The sequence below is a fragment of the Denticeps clupeoides genome, chromosome 14 (genome assembly GCF_900700375.1).
Source record: "Denticeps clupeoides chromosome 14, fDenClu1.1, whole genome shotgun sequence".
NCBI lineage: Eukaryota > Metazoa > Chordata > Actinopteri > Clupeiformes > Denticipitidae > Denticeps > Denticeps clupeoides.
In genome coordinates, this window is record NC_041720.1 from 19,774,266 (window position 1) to 19,793,814 (window position 19,549).

General features: G+C 39.9%; 1 protein-coding gene across 2 annotated transcripts; it reads right to left on the reverse strand.

The window, feature by feature from the left end:
• Positions 1-41: 41 nt before the first annotated feature.
• On the reverse strand, positions 42-19,265 carry chrna2b (cholinergic receptor, nicotinic, alpha 2b (neuronal)). Of its 2 annotated transcripts, XM_028953404.1 has the most exons (8): positions 19,135-19,265; positions 14,862-15,382; positions 11,726-12,988; positions 8,694-8,854; positions 5,486-5,530; positions 5,225-5,334; positions 1,004-2,195; positions 42-744 (listed from the first exon to the last, which is right to left on the reverse strand). In XM_028953404.1, exons 3-8 carry the CDS (start codon positions 11,793-11,795, stop codon positions 619-621), a joined length of 1,704 nt encoding a protein of 567 aa, XP_028809237.1. In that variant the 5' UTR covers positions 11,796-12,988; positions 14,862-15,382; positions 19,135-19,265; the 3' UTR covers positions 42-618. The 2 variants fall into 2 exon arrangements, with proteins under 2 accessions (XP_028809237.1, XP_028809238.1); XM_028953405.1 differs by lacking the exons at positions 14,862-15,382; positions 19,135-19,265 and having other exon boundaries at positions 12,064-12,099.
• Positions 19,266-19,549: the final 284 nt, after the last annotated feature.

A 19,549-nucleotide genomic window follows, 5' to 3' on the forward strand; every position in this document is an offset into this window, starting at 1 on the left:
CAATTGCTAATCAACAACACTCAAAAAAGTTATTTCTCACACATTTATTGATGTTCTGGGCAGACATTCGTTTTTGAGGTCCTAAAAGGGAGCCATTTTTAACCCCTCAGAGAAACATGACATAACAAGCAACATCATGACACATAAAAATACTTAGTAAAATATAAAGTAGAACTAATGTCTTAACCTGCTGTGACTGTAAGGTGCTCTTATAAACAGACTGTTATATAGATTTCATCTCAGGTCAGGAATGAACATTCTCCATGAAAGATTAAATAAAATGAGTACCTGTGTCATGGCACTTTTTCTCTCTCTCTATGTCTGTCTCTCTCACACACACACAAACACACAGTCAGCATCAGAACATTTCAAACAAGCCTGCATATAGTTAATTATATATTTCTAATTATTTAAAAAAAGAAATGATCATTTATATATTATAAGTGAGAATCCTGGAATGGTGTGTCGAGCTCTAGATCCATGCTGTCTCGACAAAGTGGCTGTGCACATTTATCAGTGTTCATTGCAGCTCAGAAATCTTTCTGGTCCTCCCTATTCGTCTCTCAGTAGGTGAACTGGAGAGGGATCTTTCACAATAGTGGGTTTAAGCTTCACCCACTAGATCATTCCTGCTAACCAGGGTGGTAAGAATAGCCCTATGGTGCCAAGCAGGCACACGATTATGAACATCCACAGGAAGATTCGATCGATCACCATGGCAACATATTTCCAGTCCTCCTTGACCTGTGAAGAAGAACAACAGCCACTTTAGCTTTTTTTAATCAGATTATTTCAGTTTTAGCAGTGTGATGTAACTTAAAATAATCATAATTTATTAGCAATCATAAAACTGCATTAAAGAAAACATGGAATGGAAGTGAAATACTGCAGCTACTAGAAAATATTTGTATCCTTACATTTCTGTATTCAGTGTTGTATTTTCAAAGAAACTATTTTTTTGAGCATATGTAACTGTTTTGTTGATAGCATCCCAAAAACTCACACTGAAGTCTGCATCCTCTGCCTGCAAGTGATCTGCGATGTAATGCACCCCCTCCAGCGCACGCAGGATACTGGGTGACAGTGGAAAGCCTTTGTGATTTTCCAGGGCCTCTCCCTGCGTCGGGCGTTGTGTGGCATTCACCCTTCCCTGACACAGCAGCCTGTCAGCCACACCCCCATCCAATCTGGAAGAGGGATAGTACTTCTGCAGTGAAGGTGGAGTTGAACCTGTTGGGGGTGGGGAGGCGGGTTGGAAGGAGAGTGAGAAAGCGGAGGAGATGGCCCCCAGTTCCAAATCCTCATAGCAGCAGGGTCTCTGTTGGTCCTCCACCACAGGAAAGTTTGCGGCACCCCGGAACCAGGTGGCTGAGGTGTTGAGGCAGGGCGTGGTGCTGGGCACAAGTCCCTGCAGATGTAACTCCCGTCGCTGCCGGTTCAGCCGCTGCCGCTGCTGCAGGTGGAACAGAGTCCGGCGTCTCCTGCTGTCTGGAGCTGGCCGCTGCATGAACAGCCAGCGTGGGATGAGGTCCAGGAACACAGTGTGGACCCAGCGTGGCATCTTGTGTGTGCCAGGTGAGCGGTGGTGCACGTTGAGCACAAAGACAGTGATGACAATGGACAGAGTGACGAAGATCATGGTGAAGAGCAGGTACTCGCCAATGAGTGGTATGACCAGAGAGGTAGAAGGGATGATTTCAGTGATGAGTAGCAGGAAAACAGTGAGTGAGAGAAGCACAGAGATGCAGAGAGTGATCTTTTCACCACAGTCTGATGGCAGGTAGAAGACCAGCACAGTCAGGCAGGAGATGAGCAGGCAGGGGATGATGAGGTTAATGGTGTAGAATAGTGGCAGACGACGGATGATAAAGTAGTATGTGATGTCAACATAGATCTCGTGGCAGCAGTCATACTTCTTGGTGTTGTAGGTGGCCACGGCATTGACAATGGCCCACTCACCACTCTCCCAGTAGTCCTTCAGGTCTACAGTATTCTCAATGCGTTCAAGGTCAATTTTGGCTTTGTCGTATGTCCATGAGCCAAACTTCATCTTGCAGTTCTGCTGGTCGAATGGGAAGAATGTGACATCGATACTGCAGGAGCTCTTGTAGATGGCTGGTGGAACCCAGCGCACTTTGCCAGTGTAGAAGAGGTGCGCTTTGGTCATATGGGTCACAGCAAACTCCCCATCAGCACTGCATGGAAGGAGATGTATGATTATTATAAAATGTGAGATTATAATAAAACATAACCAATAACCAATGGTGGTGATATAAAGTGCAGATGTACAATTGGCATGGTAATTTGGCTGCCAGCAATTTCTTTGAACAGTTATTTTCTCAGGAAGAATGTGTAAAATACATATTTAATAATTCTGGATAATAAAACAAATTTGGATTTATTTAGAAATTTCTAAAATCCACCAAGGTCAGAAATATACATAATTTTACTTAGATATTAAATAAGGGAACAGCCACGGTGACCTAGTGGATAAGGAAGTGACCTTGCTCACCTTGTGGACACCTGTCCACAAGGTGAGCAAGGTACTGTCCCCACACACTGCTCCCCATGTGATATTTATAGCTGCCCACTGCTCACATAGTGGCAGGTTAAATCCAAAGGACACATTTTGTTGTGAGGTGTGCAGTCACAATGATAATAATAATCACTTTTATGTTGTGTCTATGCTTTTAGTTTGGTTAGCTTTATATTTGAAGAAAGGTCAGAAGCTAACCATGGAAGCTCTGACATTTTTTATGAGTACAGTTATTGATATATTGTTTTGAACATAAATGGAAGTTTAGAAATTGGTCTGTAATTTGACAAAATCCCATTATTAAAGGAAGGTTTCACAGCAGATCCCGTGAGGGCATGGAACACCTGATGAGGACACCTCGAACACTGATTCCCTATACCTGTTGCCCTCCGATATAAAAAAGCATCTCCCTGGGTACTGGGTCCCGACATTGCAAACTAAACCAGCATGTGAGGGGAGAGTCATTTGCACTCCACTCAGTTTCACTTCAGTTATGATCATAATCTTTAGTAATACTTTTATAATGGCTGTTTTAAGGGATATAGGAACATAGCTAAGAACAATGGGTGAGAAAATTAATACCAAAAGTGCTTCACCTAAAGCAGGTAACAGCTCCTTAAATATTTTAGCAGATTGATGGCTTCACTGAGGAGACAAGTTCAGAAAGTGTAATCAGGGAAAAGAAATAAAGCATAGTTACTGATTGATCAGTTAAGTCCTCAGAAAGATAAGTGTAGTTATCTTCAATATGACTTAAAAAAATTCTCTAAATCATTTGATTTATCTTAGTGTCTTAGTAATCAATTAGTGCAGTTAAAATCTTGTTAATTTAGCAATGTTAAATAAAAGTTTACATTTACAGCATTTATCAGACGCCTTTTTCCAGAGCGACTTACAATTAATATTTACAGGGGACAGACCCCCAGAGCAATTTAGGGTTAAGTGTCTTCTCAGGGACACAATGGTAGTAAATGGGATTTGAACCTGTGTCTTCTGGTTCATAGGCAAGTGTGTTACCCACTAGGCTACTACCACCCTAGCAGAGGAAAGAGCTTTTGATATTTGATGAGACTCTCTTTCCAAGCTTGTCTGAACACTTCCAGTTTTGAGCTACACTGTTTTTGATCCAGGCTGCATGTGTCCTGCTTCAGTTGATGAGTAAGTTTGTTATTGTCACGTGATTGCATACATGTGACCGGGAGCAACACGGAGATGAGGTATCGTGACTTCTATAAATTGGCAAAATGGCCACTGCCAGCCGCTCAGTCATTGATTGGCATTCATCAATTCAACTCGGCTCCTTCTCCACCTCAACCCGTAAGATTTATCCTACTTGTCTTCTTATCTATCAACTCTTCCCAACTGTTTCTTTCCCCAATTCAACCTAAAACGCGAACGACAATATTTGTGTGGTGTTGCAGCTCATGCCGGCTCTCATTCGCATATTAAACCAGAGGAAACTTACCTGCCTCCTTGCGGGTTTTCTTGTTTCATCGAACATGTGCTCACGTTCTGGTCCCGCGCTGGTACCGTGCCAGTTATACCATGAAGAATTGTTTTCAACATTAATACATTTCTTTTTTTACTGGAGCAACAAACTCAAAGACTTGATTGTTACTTGTGATACACAGCATCACAGCACACGGTGCACACAGTGAAATTTGTCCTCTGAATTTAACCCATCACCCTGAGTGAGCAATGTGCAGGCATGACAGGTGCCCAGGGAGCAGTGTGTGGGGATGTGCTTTGCTTAGTGACACCTCAATGGCCTTTGCGGATCGGGATTCGGCAAGGTTCTGATTACGGGGCTGCTTCCTTAATCGCTAGGCCACCACTGCCCCGCGCTAGGCCAACACTAGCCATGTTCTCTGCTACTTGTAAATGTTTTGGGAAAATTTGTGAAAAAAACTACCAGTATTATCATGAACACCTCTAGTAGTATTATCATTGCTTACACTGTCACTGGCACTTATTGTGCATAATTTCTCTTACTCTACTCTCACTGACTTCATCTGATATAAAAAGATTCATTTTATGTATATACAGGCATTTTTAATACTCTCATCCACTGTTTTTTTTTCACTTCTAGACTATTGGTATATATTAGACAGTCCGAAAATTCTCTAAGCTATTTATTTTTTGCTACTCTTATCTTGTATTGTCCACTTTCTGCCGTGACAATGTAAATTTCCCACTTTTTTTGTTTGTTTTTTTTAAGTTGTCAGGCTTATAGAACCTGAACATTTTTTTGCAGATGATATACAATGATATGATCGCTCAGTTCAAGGCCAGAGAAATTTTTTTTGGCTCAAAACAAAATAGCATCTAATCTATCTAATTATCAGTCAGATCTTTATCACTAAAGCAGTAAAGTGCTTAAAGATCATTTAATTTAAAGTTGATCATTGATAAAGTCTTGGAGCATTAATGACCTGATAAAATTATCATTTATCTCTAGTATCATTTATAAAAAGAACTCATTGAAAATAAATGATAATAAGGGAACAGCCACGGTGACCTAGTGGATAAGGAAGTGACCTTGTTACAAAAGAAACCGCAGTGAACAGCAGATGGCAGCAGCAGACTGGGTTCAAATTGTGATCTCCTGATCACAGGAGAGCATTACACAATTGTTAATCTGCTGTTTAAAGTTTAAATGATCATTAGAATCTGTTCTGTGTCTCTTACTTGTTATACAGCACAATGTCTGGTACCCAGATGAGCTCAGATGGAACCCTGATGGAAGTCACATTGTCATAATCCGATGGCTTCCATCTCAGTTTGTAGTCATTCCATTCCTATATTGATAATAAAGATGTTTTTTTTTTTTTGCATGATGAATGAAGCATACGAAACAGATTTGGTCTTTACTTTCTGAATAATTGATTAAGGAGGTGGAACAGGATGGATTGGTGGAACACCCCCTGACCAGGAATTAGCCAGACCCACCTGTTTCAGCCACACATTGGTTGTCATCATCTGGTTCTTCTCATCCTTCAAAGCATAGGCCAAAGAGATAAGTGAGAGTTGGATGAATCACAATGTTGGACAGAAGAGAGCTTTTGATTTTTGAAGGTCACACTGATCCTAAATGCATCATAAATTTAATATCTTGATGGTTAACTTTTTAATCTGGTACATGATCTGGGGAAAGCATATATACTTCAAGAGTTGGGCATATTTTTGCATATTTAACCCTCAGATCAGATGAGTAGAGAGTCAGGACACAGACAATAGCCAAGTTTAACTAAGGATTATGGACTTGACTATAACCATAAATCATCATAATCCAATCATTCCCATGATTCGGAGGCCTCTGGGCCAGATATGGTCGTTGTGATGTGAGAAATCAGACCAGCTCTATACCAGCACCAGTCCAGTTCAACTTGCACAAATGAAAACTAACTAATTTGCTTTATTGAGTGCATCTTTTATATTTTGGAGAATTTTACATTATCTTGGTCCTTTTTAATAAATAGGCAGTAGTTTTTGTCATCTTATCTACACTTGCTCATAAAACTGATTTAAATATTCGATGAAGCACCAGACATGATGGGTGTTGGTTAATGATCCAGAAGGGCTGCTTGAAATTAACACATGCGCTGAATCCACTCTGCCTTAATGGCACTGACACTGACATGGTACTGACACCCTTTGGGTGCTATGTGGCATGTCAAATAATCTGTGAAAAGTGCTCACTCTTGAGTTACCTTTTGCAAAATAATTTACCAACTTGGGCAAATAGGCCTCCTCAAGTCCTTCTGACTCTTAATTTATTTGTGGATTTCTGAGCACTGAGGACACCTTTAATCCTAACCAAATTTTAAACCCCATTTGAAGAACTGCAGCCCAAACTCCCAAGGAACCTCCACCATTGTTGCCTGCAGGCACTCATTATTGTACTGATGTCTGGTCCTTCATAGCCAAATATTTAACTTTTTGACTCAGTCCTGATCACCTGCTGTCATTTTCCTAGAACACAGTTTCTATGTTTTCATGCATTTGGCCTTGTTCCCAAGGTATTGGCTTTAGACTGCAACTCTTCCATGAAGACCACTCCTGGTTAGATGTCAACAGTAATGAGTAAATTAAATTTGCTACTGTATTTACTGTATTTACATTTTTAAAACATTTTTATGGATCATGTATATAGTATTTCCATTTGGGTGGCTTAACACTACTAGACACAATTGTCTTTGACATCATCCATACATATAATATAAACTATATTAACAGTATGCTTATTGTTTGTAATGGTATTGAATGCAGTTATATGGCTACTTATTGTCTTTAGTAGAGACTATTAAAATCTGATGTTCATAAAAATTGACTGTCCAATTAAGGGATTCAAGACCACACAACATTACAACTACAGTCCCTGACAAAAGTTTTGTCGCTTGTGTACAAAATGACCTCAAGTGCTGATGAAATATATTTTTAATCAAGATTTTTTTTCCAAGAAATGGATCATTTTATTCCCAACAGCTTTTGTAAATAATGTTTCAGTGCAAAACAAAACTGTCAAATTCTAATATTCAAAGCTTGGAGAAGCCCATTGAGTCAATTTTTGCAAAGACATAAGTTTTGTCGCCTTGTCATATGAGCTTCACCTCTCAGGTGTGTATAAAAAGAACCCCAGTACACTAGGCCTTCACATCAACTGTAACTAGACCTCTGCAAACATGCCTAAGATTCACAGACTAAAATGTTGATTATCAATGTTGAAGAGACTGGAGACGTTTCTGACAAGCCCAGGTCAGGCAGACCCTGCAATACAACTGCTCAAGAGGACCGTTTGTTGGCTCGATAATTCAAGACCAGCCCATTTTGCAGCAGAGCGCCACAAGACCTGGTCACCTGAAGTGTCAACCAGAACAGTTTGTCGGATTCTGTCTCGAATTGGCCTCCATGGTCAAATCAGGGCCCAGAAGCCAGCACTAAACAAAAGTCAATTGAAAAACCATGTCGGCATTTGCCAAGGTCCACAGCCTGCTAAAAAGATGGAAAAGTGGCAGAAGATTTTTCAGATGAATCTTCTGTTGAATTACACCACAGTCGCCACAAATATTGCAGGAGACCTACTGGAGCCCTTATGGATCTGAGATTCACCCAGAAAACAGTTAAATTTGGTGGCGGAAAAATCATGGCCTGGGGTTACATCCAGTATGAGGGTGTGCGAGAGATCTGAAGGGTGGAAGGCAACATCACTAGTCTGAAATACCAAGAAATCTACCTTTTATATTCCCAACCATGAAAGAGGCCAAATTCTGCAGCAGGATGGTGCTCCATCACATACTTCCATCAAAGTTCCTTAAGGCGAAGAAGATCAAGATGCTCCAGGATTGGCCAGCCCAGTCACCAGACATGAACATCATTGAGCAAGTGTGGGGTAGGATGAAAGAGGAAGCAAAAGAGGAAACCAAAGAATAATGATGAACTCTGTGGGGCATGCAAGACTGCTTTCTTTGCTATTCCTGATGACTTCATCAATAAATTGTATGAATCCTTGCCAAACCTCATGGATGCAGTCTTTCAAGCTCATGGAAGTCATACAAGATATTAAATTTGGATCTCACAGCAACACTACTTAATTTGCTGACATATTTTTGTATTTGCAGGAAATGTGTTAAATTTTTATATAAGCGACAAATCTTTTGTCTTGCCAAAATTGGACCTTTCTGTCTTGATTAAGTGATCATTTTTTTTCAGTGAAATTAATTCATTTCAATGCATTAAACATCATTTGGTTTAGCTTTTCATATGAGCTATTTCTAACACCAACTGATTAATTAAAAGTCATCGTAAAAGCAGGTGTTTATACAAATAAATAAGCAACAAGACTTTTGTCAGGGACTGTTCAACTTTCCTCTCATGTTTAGTGCAGCAGACAAAGCTTCATGGTTTGAAGGTAGACAATTTGGCAGTTCATGGCTGGGAAATGCAGGCAACAAAATCAAGTCTGTCTTATAAGAATTTGAGGAAGCCTACAGGCACAGAAGGTCTGTGGTTATTTCTCCAAGTTAATTCAAACCCTGTGTGTAAAAATTATGCTGTATGAAATACAACTGTACACTGTATGAAATAATTTTCCAGTTACTGTAAACACAATTTTAAATAATTCTGTAATTCATGTTTATCTTTTGGATAACTCACTCACCACATCAATCAGCTGGGCTATGGAGAGCCCAAACTTGACAATGACCACATCTGAGGTGTTGGGCACTGGCCTGGACCACTTGTTGTATCCAATGAAGAGCTTTTTGAAGAGTTCATCTTCAGCATGTGAGTGTGTCTTCTCATTACTGAATACTGTAAATACTGTACGGGACAAACACAAAATGATTTATGCACAGTAGATGCCTGACCCTCATTATTTTTAATATATTTATGGCTTACGGCTTACGGCCATACCAGCAAAAGAATGCCTGATCTTGTCTGATATCGGAAGCTAAGGAAGGTTGGGACTGGTTAGTACTTGGATGAGAGCCTGCCTGGGAATAGCTTTGGGGCAGGGGCAGTGGTGGCCTAGCCGTTAAGGAAGTGGTCCCATAATCAGAAGGTTGCCGGTTCAAATCCCGATCCGCCGAGGTGCCACTGAGCAAAGTGCCGTCCCCACACCCTGCTCCCCAGGCACCTTTTATGGCTGCCCACTGCTCACCAAGATAGAGGACACATTTTGTTGTGTGCTCCATTAGCTGTGCTGCAGTGATTCACAATGACAATCACTTCACTTTCACTTAACATGATGAAATGGATCATATCTTATAATTCACTCAGTAATTTCTGAGAATAGGATTTTGGGAAGTACGCAGGGCAAATACAAGTGATTATTTTTTGCATCTGAGGGCTTGTATTGTAAACTATGTCAGGCAAACAAAAATGTATATTATTATACCTTAAAGTATGAAGAAAGCTTCTTATTTAGCTTGTATCTAATACAACAAAATGCATTGATCAGCCTCATCAATATACTAACATAACTTTATAGTCACTGTATCTATTTACTCTCCAATAAAATCTGTAATAAATGTATTTAATCTACATCTTGGTGCTGAGATGAATATCTGTATTCAGAGGTTTTACATCACATTTATTTCCTGTGTTAAGAATAAGGCACAAATAAAATGATATCTCTTGTTAGGAAATGAAATGTGGAAGCAGCCTTTTATCATGTTTGCCGTTAATGTGAATAAGAGCAGAAGGAAGCAGACAAGATATGCAGACAGGTATTAATCTGTCTGAGTCCCTGTGGTTTAAAATTTCACCTTTGGGGCGTTAACCAAAGGTCCCGATTGCTTTTTTTTTTGTCACACATCAGACTGGAGGCGGATTCCGTTAGTGAGTATGACATGAGACCGGAGACTTGATTTAATTGAGTGGGAGTGGAAGGTATTAGGATAAAGTGACATGCAGATCGACACATCTGATGACAGACAGACAGACAAACATCGCATATTGGTGATGTTCTCTGCAGACAGATGAATTTGCATGTTGCTCCTCTCTCCTCATTTCCATTAGGCCTGCAGACATCTCTTCCTATTGCCTCCATCCATCTGCCTGCTGCCTTCATTTCAGAATTTCATTCACAGCTAACATCTGGCTAACATGCTGGTCAACCTGCATCCTGGTTCTGGGGCTAGCAAATAATTCTGCATGTGCCCCATCAGTGGGTCAGGCCAGCCAATGGGTTATTGTAGCCTGGGCAGAGTGGTGAGACCAGAACTCTGATTGGCTGTGCTTTGCGACTGAGGAGGCCTGTGGGATTTACTCATTTAACATAGTGCCACTTCATTACAGCTAGGAGCCACACAGGTGGCGCCTTGCAATTAACAAGGCAAATTTTCAAACTGCACGGGGGACTGTAATGGGAAACCTGGAAAACGGTTGAAAATCATTTTTAGAAGCAGAAGACAGTCCTAAAGGACAACTTAATCTGCAGGTTGCACATGGTCGGTCATATCAGGTCACAGAAACAACAAATTAAAATGTAAATAAATAAATAGGTAAATAAATAAACAGGTTTGCCTATGAAACCATTAGAACGCAGCAGTCTGGAACCGAAGACAATCTGATTTGAACTCGTCACATTTCTCGCCTGACTGGATAAACATTGCCTCAATGTATAATTTAGTGTGAGATCCAGACGCGACACTGAACCGTGACGCAATGGTCACGGTGGTGGGAGACCGCCATGGCAGCACAGCCCAGGTGACAAAGTGACAGGCGAGGCTGCATTCAGATGTGAAGGAGAACGTCCTAACTTAATTCTAATATATCAACATAATACAGTTTACACAGAGTAATGTGGAAGACTAGACTATTGAAGGGAGGACAATCCAGAAATATGTGCAGAAAATATGTCCAGAAATTATATTTCATAATGTACACAACATAAGGGTTTTGCACATTTCCTAATCCCTTTCTGAAAATTGTGATTCAAATAACAATTGTGTCTTGGGGGGTCTTCTTTGTTCTCAGACATCTACCAAGGTCAAAATGATGCGGAGCATGTAACTTGGACATGATTTAAAGATTAAGAGTAACTACTTTAAAAAATAAAGTCAATGCATAAAATGCATAAATCAAACAGGTCCTTTCTGTCCTACAACCTCTTCCTGACTTTCAATATAAACAAGGAAAGTGAAATAGTATGCACAAGCAGAATTTTAAACGACATCTGTCGAACTAAAGAGAGGACAGGACAAATAAATGAGATTTGGGTCATAGTTTATATTCACAACAGAACAAAAGACTAAATTTAAAGAAACGTAAATTTAATTTAACTCATTAACTCAATACTGATTCTGTGTGAAAATGTTAAGTTGTTTATGGCCAGTTAAATATCGTTAATGGCGCATCAGTTGGTTGTTAATTGATTAGCTTGAAATCGCACTGGAACAGTTTCGTTGGCAGTTGACTAGTCCAATAAAATAATAGATAATCCGAGAATTAGAGACACCGTTACATTAACAAACTTTCCCTTTAAACTAAAAACCATTAAAAATATTTTTTCATATTCATTCACCGTCCCCGGCCGCTTTGGGGGGATTCTGAAGTCCGCTGCGTTGCGTTAAAAACGCTGGCGCGCACGTAATTTTACCTGATGATGTCAGCAGACAGTTAATCAGTCCTATCTTCTCCTCATGACCTTCATCAGTTACATTTCCACCTCGAATGACCTGGACTCACCGGCGTGTTGGAGCAGGACGCAGAGAAGGGTGGTCCTCACCGAGAACAGGTGCTGCGGGACGGGGTCCATCACCTCTACTCGGCTTACACGCAACTCCACCACTTCAGCATCATCATTATCATCATCACTATCATCTTGATCTTACTCACTGCGTTTCGGCTCTTAACCCCATTTCAAAGGCAGGGCGGGGTCGCTCCGCCACAGGTTGTTTTAAAAGTGTTGTAATACGGAATGGTGACAAAATAAACAAGCCGAAATACGCGCGACTTCCAAGTTCAAAAGGCCGAGCAGATCAGAAGAGAATGTGAAATAAAATATCTCTACAATCAGGTCAAACCTCGAATGATGGGAGGAAGTTGAAAGTAGCGGAGAGTGATGCTGAGCAAACTGAGCGGAGCGCTTCGCTTCCTCCTCTTGGGTCTCCCGCTGCGCGCTCACGCCCATCAATGACGTCACTGGACAGAGGCGGGGCATTACCCCAACAAACACCGGATTTACCTTCACATGATCACAAACCGACACAAATTATTCTATTCATAAATACGATATTATTACTTGATATTCTGCATTAAAATAACTAAATAAATATCATGTCTGTATAATACATAAAAAATATATTTATTTTCCATGCTCTGTAATGAACAGTGAACAATGGTTCAAATCGTTGCTACTACAGTCGATCACAGATAGAGGGAGCTAAATAAAGGTTGAATGATTGGAAAAAGATATATTTAAAAATATTTACATTTCATAATATGATGACGTTTCCTATTTCAGTCTTAATGTATATTATTTAAACAAATCCCATTTAGCACAATGTACACAATTAGTAAAAACATGTATTGGATTCACATTCGGTGCACCAATTCACATATTTCTCAGGAATAAAACAAACATACAATATATTCAAGACAATATTTGAGTTGCTATAACATTTATGCTTACATTTTTGTATGTTTAATTGTCAATATAACCCATGTATTAATGTTTCAATTCAACAGGTTAATTATCAGCTGTACACACTCCATTCATTAATATTATTACCCCAATCATACTGTGTTTCTCTGTATCTTAGCATCAACAGAGACTAGAACACATAAAGCACATGAGAAGACCTGGGGTGCATGCTCAGACTTTTTTTAGGCTCTTCCTCAGCTGCTGGGTTAGTGCCACCTGCAGAACTCGAGCAGAACTCTCCAGCTGGCTGGCCATGTCTGCTGTTGCACGGAACATGTCTTCAAATGCCTGGGAACCCTCTCTGACTCTTTCACAGGGAGACAAAAAATGCAGAGGCTGAGAAGGAGAAGTAGGAGATGAGGCAGCGGGGTGGGGGTCGAGAGGGTGGGCTCTCAGTGAAGAATGATTTTCAGGGGCCTGGAAGGGGCAAACATGAACGTCTGCGTTCCCTTCCACTCATCATATGGAAACCAGAAAACTAGGTTCCATGGGCAGGCCTGGCAAATTTTGACAATTTTTTTCAGGCTTCTATTCTGGGACATGGTGCATGTATGGTGTATTAACTGATATTTTATTAGATCAACAGAAAATAAACAAATTTTAAAAAGTTACTTTGCGCTGGTTTACTGGGAAAATCAGCTTTCAATGAATAGTGCTGTGCTGATCTATGTGACTATGAAGTCAATATATACTATGAAGTTAATAATATACGTAGTTCCCATACATTTGCAATATATTGCAATATTTGTCAGTTTTCAAATGTTTCAGTTGATTTCATTATTTTGATTACAATATGTTATTAATAGTAACTCATTTTATAAAGAAATCAAAGGATATTGTAGGGATGCATGTTTTTAATTAGGGATAATTAAACACATAATCCCAGTGAATTCTCATTACTGAAAGGTATCCAGATCCATTATTCAATAGTTTTTTTTATCATTTTAAAATAATGTTAAATGTTTATATTCTGTTTAGCCATTCTGACAATGAATGGTATTTTAACAAAAAAAAAAACCTTTAGAAATCTGCATTTTATTTTTTATTTTTTTTGTGGCTTGACACTGCTCACAAAAGGTGATGGGTGGTAGGGTGGTAGTAGCCTAGTGGGTAACACACTCGCCTATGAACCAGAAGACCCAGGTTCAAATCCCGCTTACTACCATTGTGTCCCTGAGCAAGACACTTAACCCTAAATTGCTCCAGGGGGGGACTGTCCCTGTAACTACTGATTGTAAGTCGCTCTGGATAAGGGCGTCTGATAAATGCTGTAAATGTAAATGTGATGGGCTAAATGCAATTTCAAGTTAAATTTGTACTCTGCATTTAAACCACCACCCTGTAAGAATTATTATGAAGCTTGCTCGGTGACACCTCAGCAGATCAGCATACGAACCGGCAACCTTCTGATTACAGGGCCACTTCCTTAACCGCTAGGCCACCACTGCCTCCAGTTGCACTGTGTATGCACTGTGCTATGCTGTGTATCACAATGACCAAAACACTTCACTTCACAAAACACATCACTTTCACAACTACACTGACAAACAGTCCCATGCATTACTTTAGATTTAAATGAATGTAACATCAGTTCTCTCACATGTTTATAATTGAATCTTACATCTTTATCTTTTGAACCCAGCCACTGGAGATGTAAGCCAGTGTCTAATTAATAGTATCTCTTTGTCATTTACAATTCTGTATTATGTTGCCACAATATTTAAATGAATGTGAAATGATTGTCATTGTGATACACAGCACGCAAGATGGTGCACACAATGAAATGTGTCCTCTGCTTTTAAGCCATCACCCTTAGTGAGCAGTGGGCAGCCATGAAAGGCACCCTGGGAGCAGTGTGTGGAGACGATACTTTGCTCAGTGGCACCTCAGTGGCCCCTTGGTGGATCGGGAATCGAACCGGCAACCTTCTGATTAGAGGGCCGCTTCCTTAACTTCTAGGCCACCACTGCCCCATATTAAACCAAAACATTTTGGTTTTATTGTTAATAAATACTAATGCTAATAATTTTATACTATAGCTTTAGCAGTTTGATAAAAGTTGTGAGACTCTGTGTACAACAGTATTTTGGCGACCATTTACTGTAAATTTTTTTAAAATGTAGAAACATTTTAATGAAGTGCCCCTACATGAATTCTGTCTCAGATGGAGATACTCACTGATGAATTGCAAATGTAGCTTCCAGGTTGTCTCCTTCTAGCTGGCTCTGAAGTTCTTTTTCTGCTTTTTGTACCACCTCAGAGCAGCTGACCAGGTCCTCCTTAATGCCAACAACGTTGTCATGAATCACTTCCTGGTAGCTTTGCTCAGCCATCTCAGCACCTACAAACTGCATCAAGTTCTCTACCACAGCCTGGTTGCCAAGCTGTATGGCTTTCAGGTAATTAAGCTCCTCCTTGTAGGCCCTTAGGTTACGGGCCCATACCTGGTTAGTGTAAAAATGGGCCGAGCAGTCATTTGTGTTGTCAGGGGTCATCTCAAAATAGGAACTGGTCCGGCTCAGAGTGCCATCACTCTTTGGATCATCAACGATCCTTTGTGTGGTTAAGATATTGCCATTGCTTGTTATGCCCTTCTCTGGTGTTTCTCCCGAACCCCATTCTGTAGTCTGACAGCATATGGGCATTGCAATGACCACACAGAGAAAAGCCCCCAATGTCCAGTGTCTCCACATCCTGACCTAAAATCAGAATCAGAACACAGAATTTATTTCCAGTTGTTGGTGTCTATACATAGACTATACAGTAGAGACAAATACATTTCAGCAGAATAATAAGTTCTTGTTTCTGTATTTTCTGTATAATCTTGTTTTTGTTTTTTCTACTTAATGTAACAGAGCAATGGTTGTCTATGTTTTGTCTATGTTTTTCAGGCAATTTTTCTTCTCTACATCAAGCTCATTTCCCTTTCATCATGTCATGTGTTTGTGTGTGAACCTCACACAGACATGGCATTAGAGACCAAGAAGACCAAGAGAAGACATCATCCGGGGGAATTAGTGCGGACTTCAGGTGGGCGGACTCTGGCTTGGAGAGATTTACCCCTCTGTCACACCAGAGGACCATCAAAGTAAGAGGTCAACCAATGCAACAGAGCATGAGAAAATGACCTGTTTAATGAAACTTCCCATGAGTGCGATGTTGGGAGGGGGAGCCTTTTGATAACATTAGCGGCAAAGAAGAATTATTATGAAGCTTATTATGAAGCTTAATGATCTCTTAATTCTATGTCAGTGGGAAAACTATTGTCCCCACTGTATAAGGCCAGTGGTCACATCTCTACGGATTCTCACACTATTCATATACAGTAGTGTGAAAAAGTGTTTGCCCCTCTCTGTTTTCTTACCTTTTTCTATGTTAGTCACATAGACAACATAAATGTTTCAGATTATCAAATAATGTTAAATACTAATCAAAGACAACAAGTTAACACAAAATGTGGTTAAGTGAAGGATTTTATTATTAAGGAAGAAATCAAAATTCAGAACTTTGTGTGACAAAGTGACTGCCCCTTAAACCTAATAACTTAGGTTTAATAACTCCCTTATTAGCAACAACTGCAACTCATTTGCAATAACGTGCAATGAATCTGCACTCATAGCCGTCTCATCTTTGCAGAATTGTAGTTCAGCCACATTGGAGGGTTTTTAAGATCATGATTCTCTGGAGTTCTTTTTCGTTCCTGAATTCTTTGGATCTCGACATGGTGTCTAGCTTTTGAGGATCTTTTTTTCTGTCTACCTCATTTTGTCAGGCAGGTCTTATTTAAGTGATTTCTTAATTGAGAAGTAATCAGACTAGAAATGGGTGTGGCTAGAAACCAGATGTGATGAACTACTGTTAAGTTACATTTTAATGGGGGGAGAGGCGGTAAACACTTTTTCATACCACTGAATATGTATTTCTGTGTGACTCTGAGGCCAGTCCAATATGTCAGTTTCTGTTGTTAGCCTGCCCAGCCTATTTTGTCTACTTTTGTTTGGGGCCTCGTCCCCTTTTTATTTTCCATTTTATTAGTGCACTTGCGCATGTGTACTGCAACCCCTGTTGTGACATACTAGGGTATCTAGTGCCTGATACTATCCTATGACCTCACATTGGTTTCAGGGCAGGGCAGCTCACTAGAGGTTTCACACACCATTCACAAGCACAGTCATTTTCAATAATTCTCTTAGTGTACATATCTTTGGACACCATCACGGGGAGTACATGCAAGCTCTGCACAGACAAGGTGGGACCCACCGTGCAATCCTAGGATTTCAATACAAATACTGTGGTGCCTTCTATTCTCAACAAATGATTCAGTCTGAACAAACCTTATCATCAAGTGCAATAGTTTCTCCAACTGATGTAATACATGTGCCATGCTCTAAAGGGGTTATGACACAGCTAGAACTACACTACACATTTGCTCCCTCCCCTTCCTTTTTTGTTCATAACTTCCCCTGATATAACACCCCACCTTTCATTTGTGATTTACTTAATAAAAAGTACCCCTGGAACCTCATGATCCCTATCCAGTTCTCAGCAGGAACAAGTTTCAAATGGTGTGCAAGAGCTGGACTAATGTAAACCAAGCTGCTAGTTTACAATGTCGTTATTCAACATGTCTCTCTTCTACTTAAGAATGTTTATTTCTCAGATGCTGGAAGAGACCCAACAAAAGATTTCTTATCCTATGTATCACATCAAAGAAGAATAGCCGAGAAGACTAACACCCACAACAAAAGACTTCATTTCATTCCCCAAAAGATCACATAAATCCATACACCCTGATAAGGAATTGATTGGAGCTCCACTACTTATAATACAGCTGTTAAACCTCATCCTTTATGTGTTTTATGATGTATGCCAACATTTATTCCTTTATTCGAGCTAAGATTTTGTCAGTTATGCTTGAGAAAAATTTACTTTGCAATGAGTCTGCGATACAGTGGCAAAGTGGCATTATGTTTGAAATATTAATATTGCTGTGCTACACTAGTGATTTAGAAAGCAGTTCTGCACCACCAGTATAGGAGCATTTTAACAAGGCAAAATAAATCTCTTTTTGCCTACAGTTAACAAAGACAGCGAGAGATCCAATGCATCATATTCCTATCCCTCCTCCTTCAAAGAGAGAGAGCCCAGCACCCTGCAGCATCTGGAGACACGTTTGTAATGTGATCCAGCTCTGTAAGAGCATGCTGCCATGCAGGAATTTCCGCTGCATAAGCAAATTTGAGTTTGGGGTTCAGATGTTAAAAATGTTCACTTTTCAGAACCATTGGCTTTACCCTGTCTGAGAGGACCTTCTCTCTTCTGCACATGTGTGAGCAGTGCAGGGTTCTAAAGGCCATCAGCGGGTGCAATGTGCCACATTCACTCCTTTTAAAGCCACAGGCTGAGGTGGTTCAGCTGCTGCACGCCCGTCACCCAATCCCTGGTGCTTTTGATTTGCTTAAGAGTGACCTCAGATGCAGTCTGGAAGACTGTGCTCATGTAAACAGATGTAGCAGCAGTTTAATGTCAGGCCAGTTTAGTGCTGGAGTGCATAGCACAGCATTCATTCTTATTGACTGATGTGATGGTAACATAGATACAGCATGGAGTGAACCCTTTATTCACTGAATGCTGTGCTACACACACAGTACAACTGCATACCAACCCAGTTGGCATTTCAATGTTTATTCGTGGTCAAAATGATGTCATGATCAGTGTTAAATCAAGGTTTTCAGCTTTAAAATAATTTAGAAAAAAATTGCAATGTTGTTTCTCTTCACATTTTAAACATAGATAAGAAATACCATCTTCCTAGTGTCAGAAATAATTACACACTAACAAAAGCTGGTGGGTAGTTAGTTTGTCCTCGCCATTATGCACATAACTAGAAAACAGTTATTTCTTGTTTCAATAAATGTATTAATGTAAATTCAGAAGAGATGCTTAATGTGATATTAGCAAAGCCATCCCATTGAATCACATACAACACAGAAAAAATGGACTCCTTGGCCCCAAGGATTCTTACCACTTACCAAGATATCCATAGTTTCAGCTTTCATGTAATGTACAGTTAGTACAATAGTACAAAATAAAAAGCATCTTATGAGACAATTTTTGCACATTCTGGCTAGAAATATGAATTATAAACCACAAAAAAACATTCAACAATTAATAGACATTAAGATTAGATTCATGTTATATATTCCATTGCCACTATGCCAGGCATGCTACATTATAAGCAATACATAAAACAATTTGTTGATTTTATGCATATCTAAATCTAAAACAACTTCCATCTGGTTCATTTTATTCCAAAAATTTGAAGCCTGCTTATAATGAAAACATAAAAGCTTTACCATTAGTTCAGACCACACACAACAGCATAGGAACAGTGGAACCTCAACAGACACCCAAAGCATCATAATGAAAATGTTTTTTTATCAAGGCTCACCAAATTTAGTTAGTTCTTTCAGGACTTTCCATTCACAGGACACCCAGAAGATCCGACACTTCTGCTCTTCCAGCCCCCCTTCCCTGACTCTGAGCATAAAACTGGATCTGTTTTGCCTGGGGAATGTTGAGTCTGTGCCCCTGTCTGCTGAGAGGGGAGGGGATGTTTTGAGAAAAAAAGCAAAAAAAAAAGAATGATTTCTTTTTCTGTAGTGCAGAGCAGGGAACCAGATGGGGGGAGGGGGGTCAGTGAAGAACTAATCTACTTCACATCTGGTGGATTTTCCTCAAGTACAAATACTGGGCATGTAAATGCTACCATGGAGGCCTTTGCTGCATTTCTGATGTCTGAATTATGAGAAATAACATTACAAATGTATTTTGCAAACAAAACATCATTTTTTCCATCATAAGTG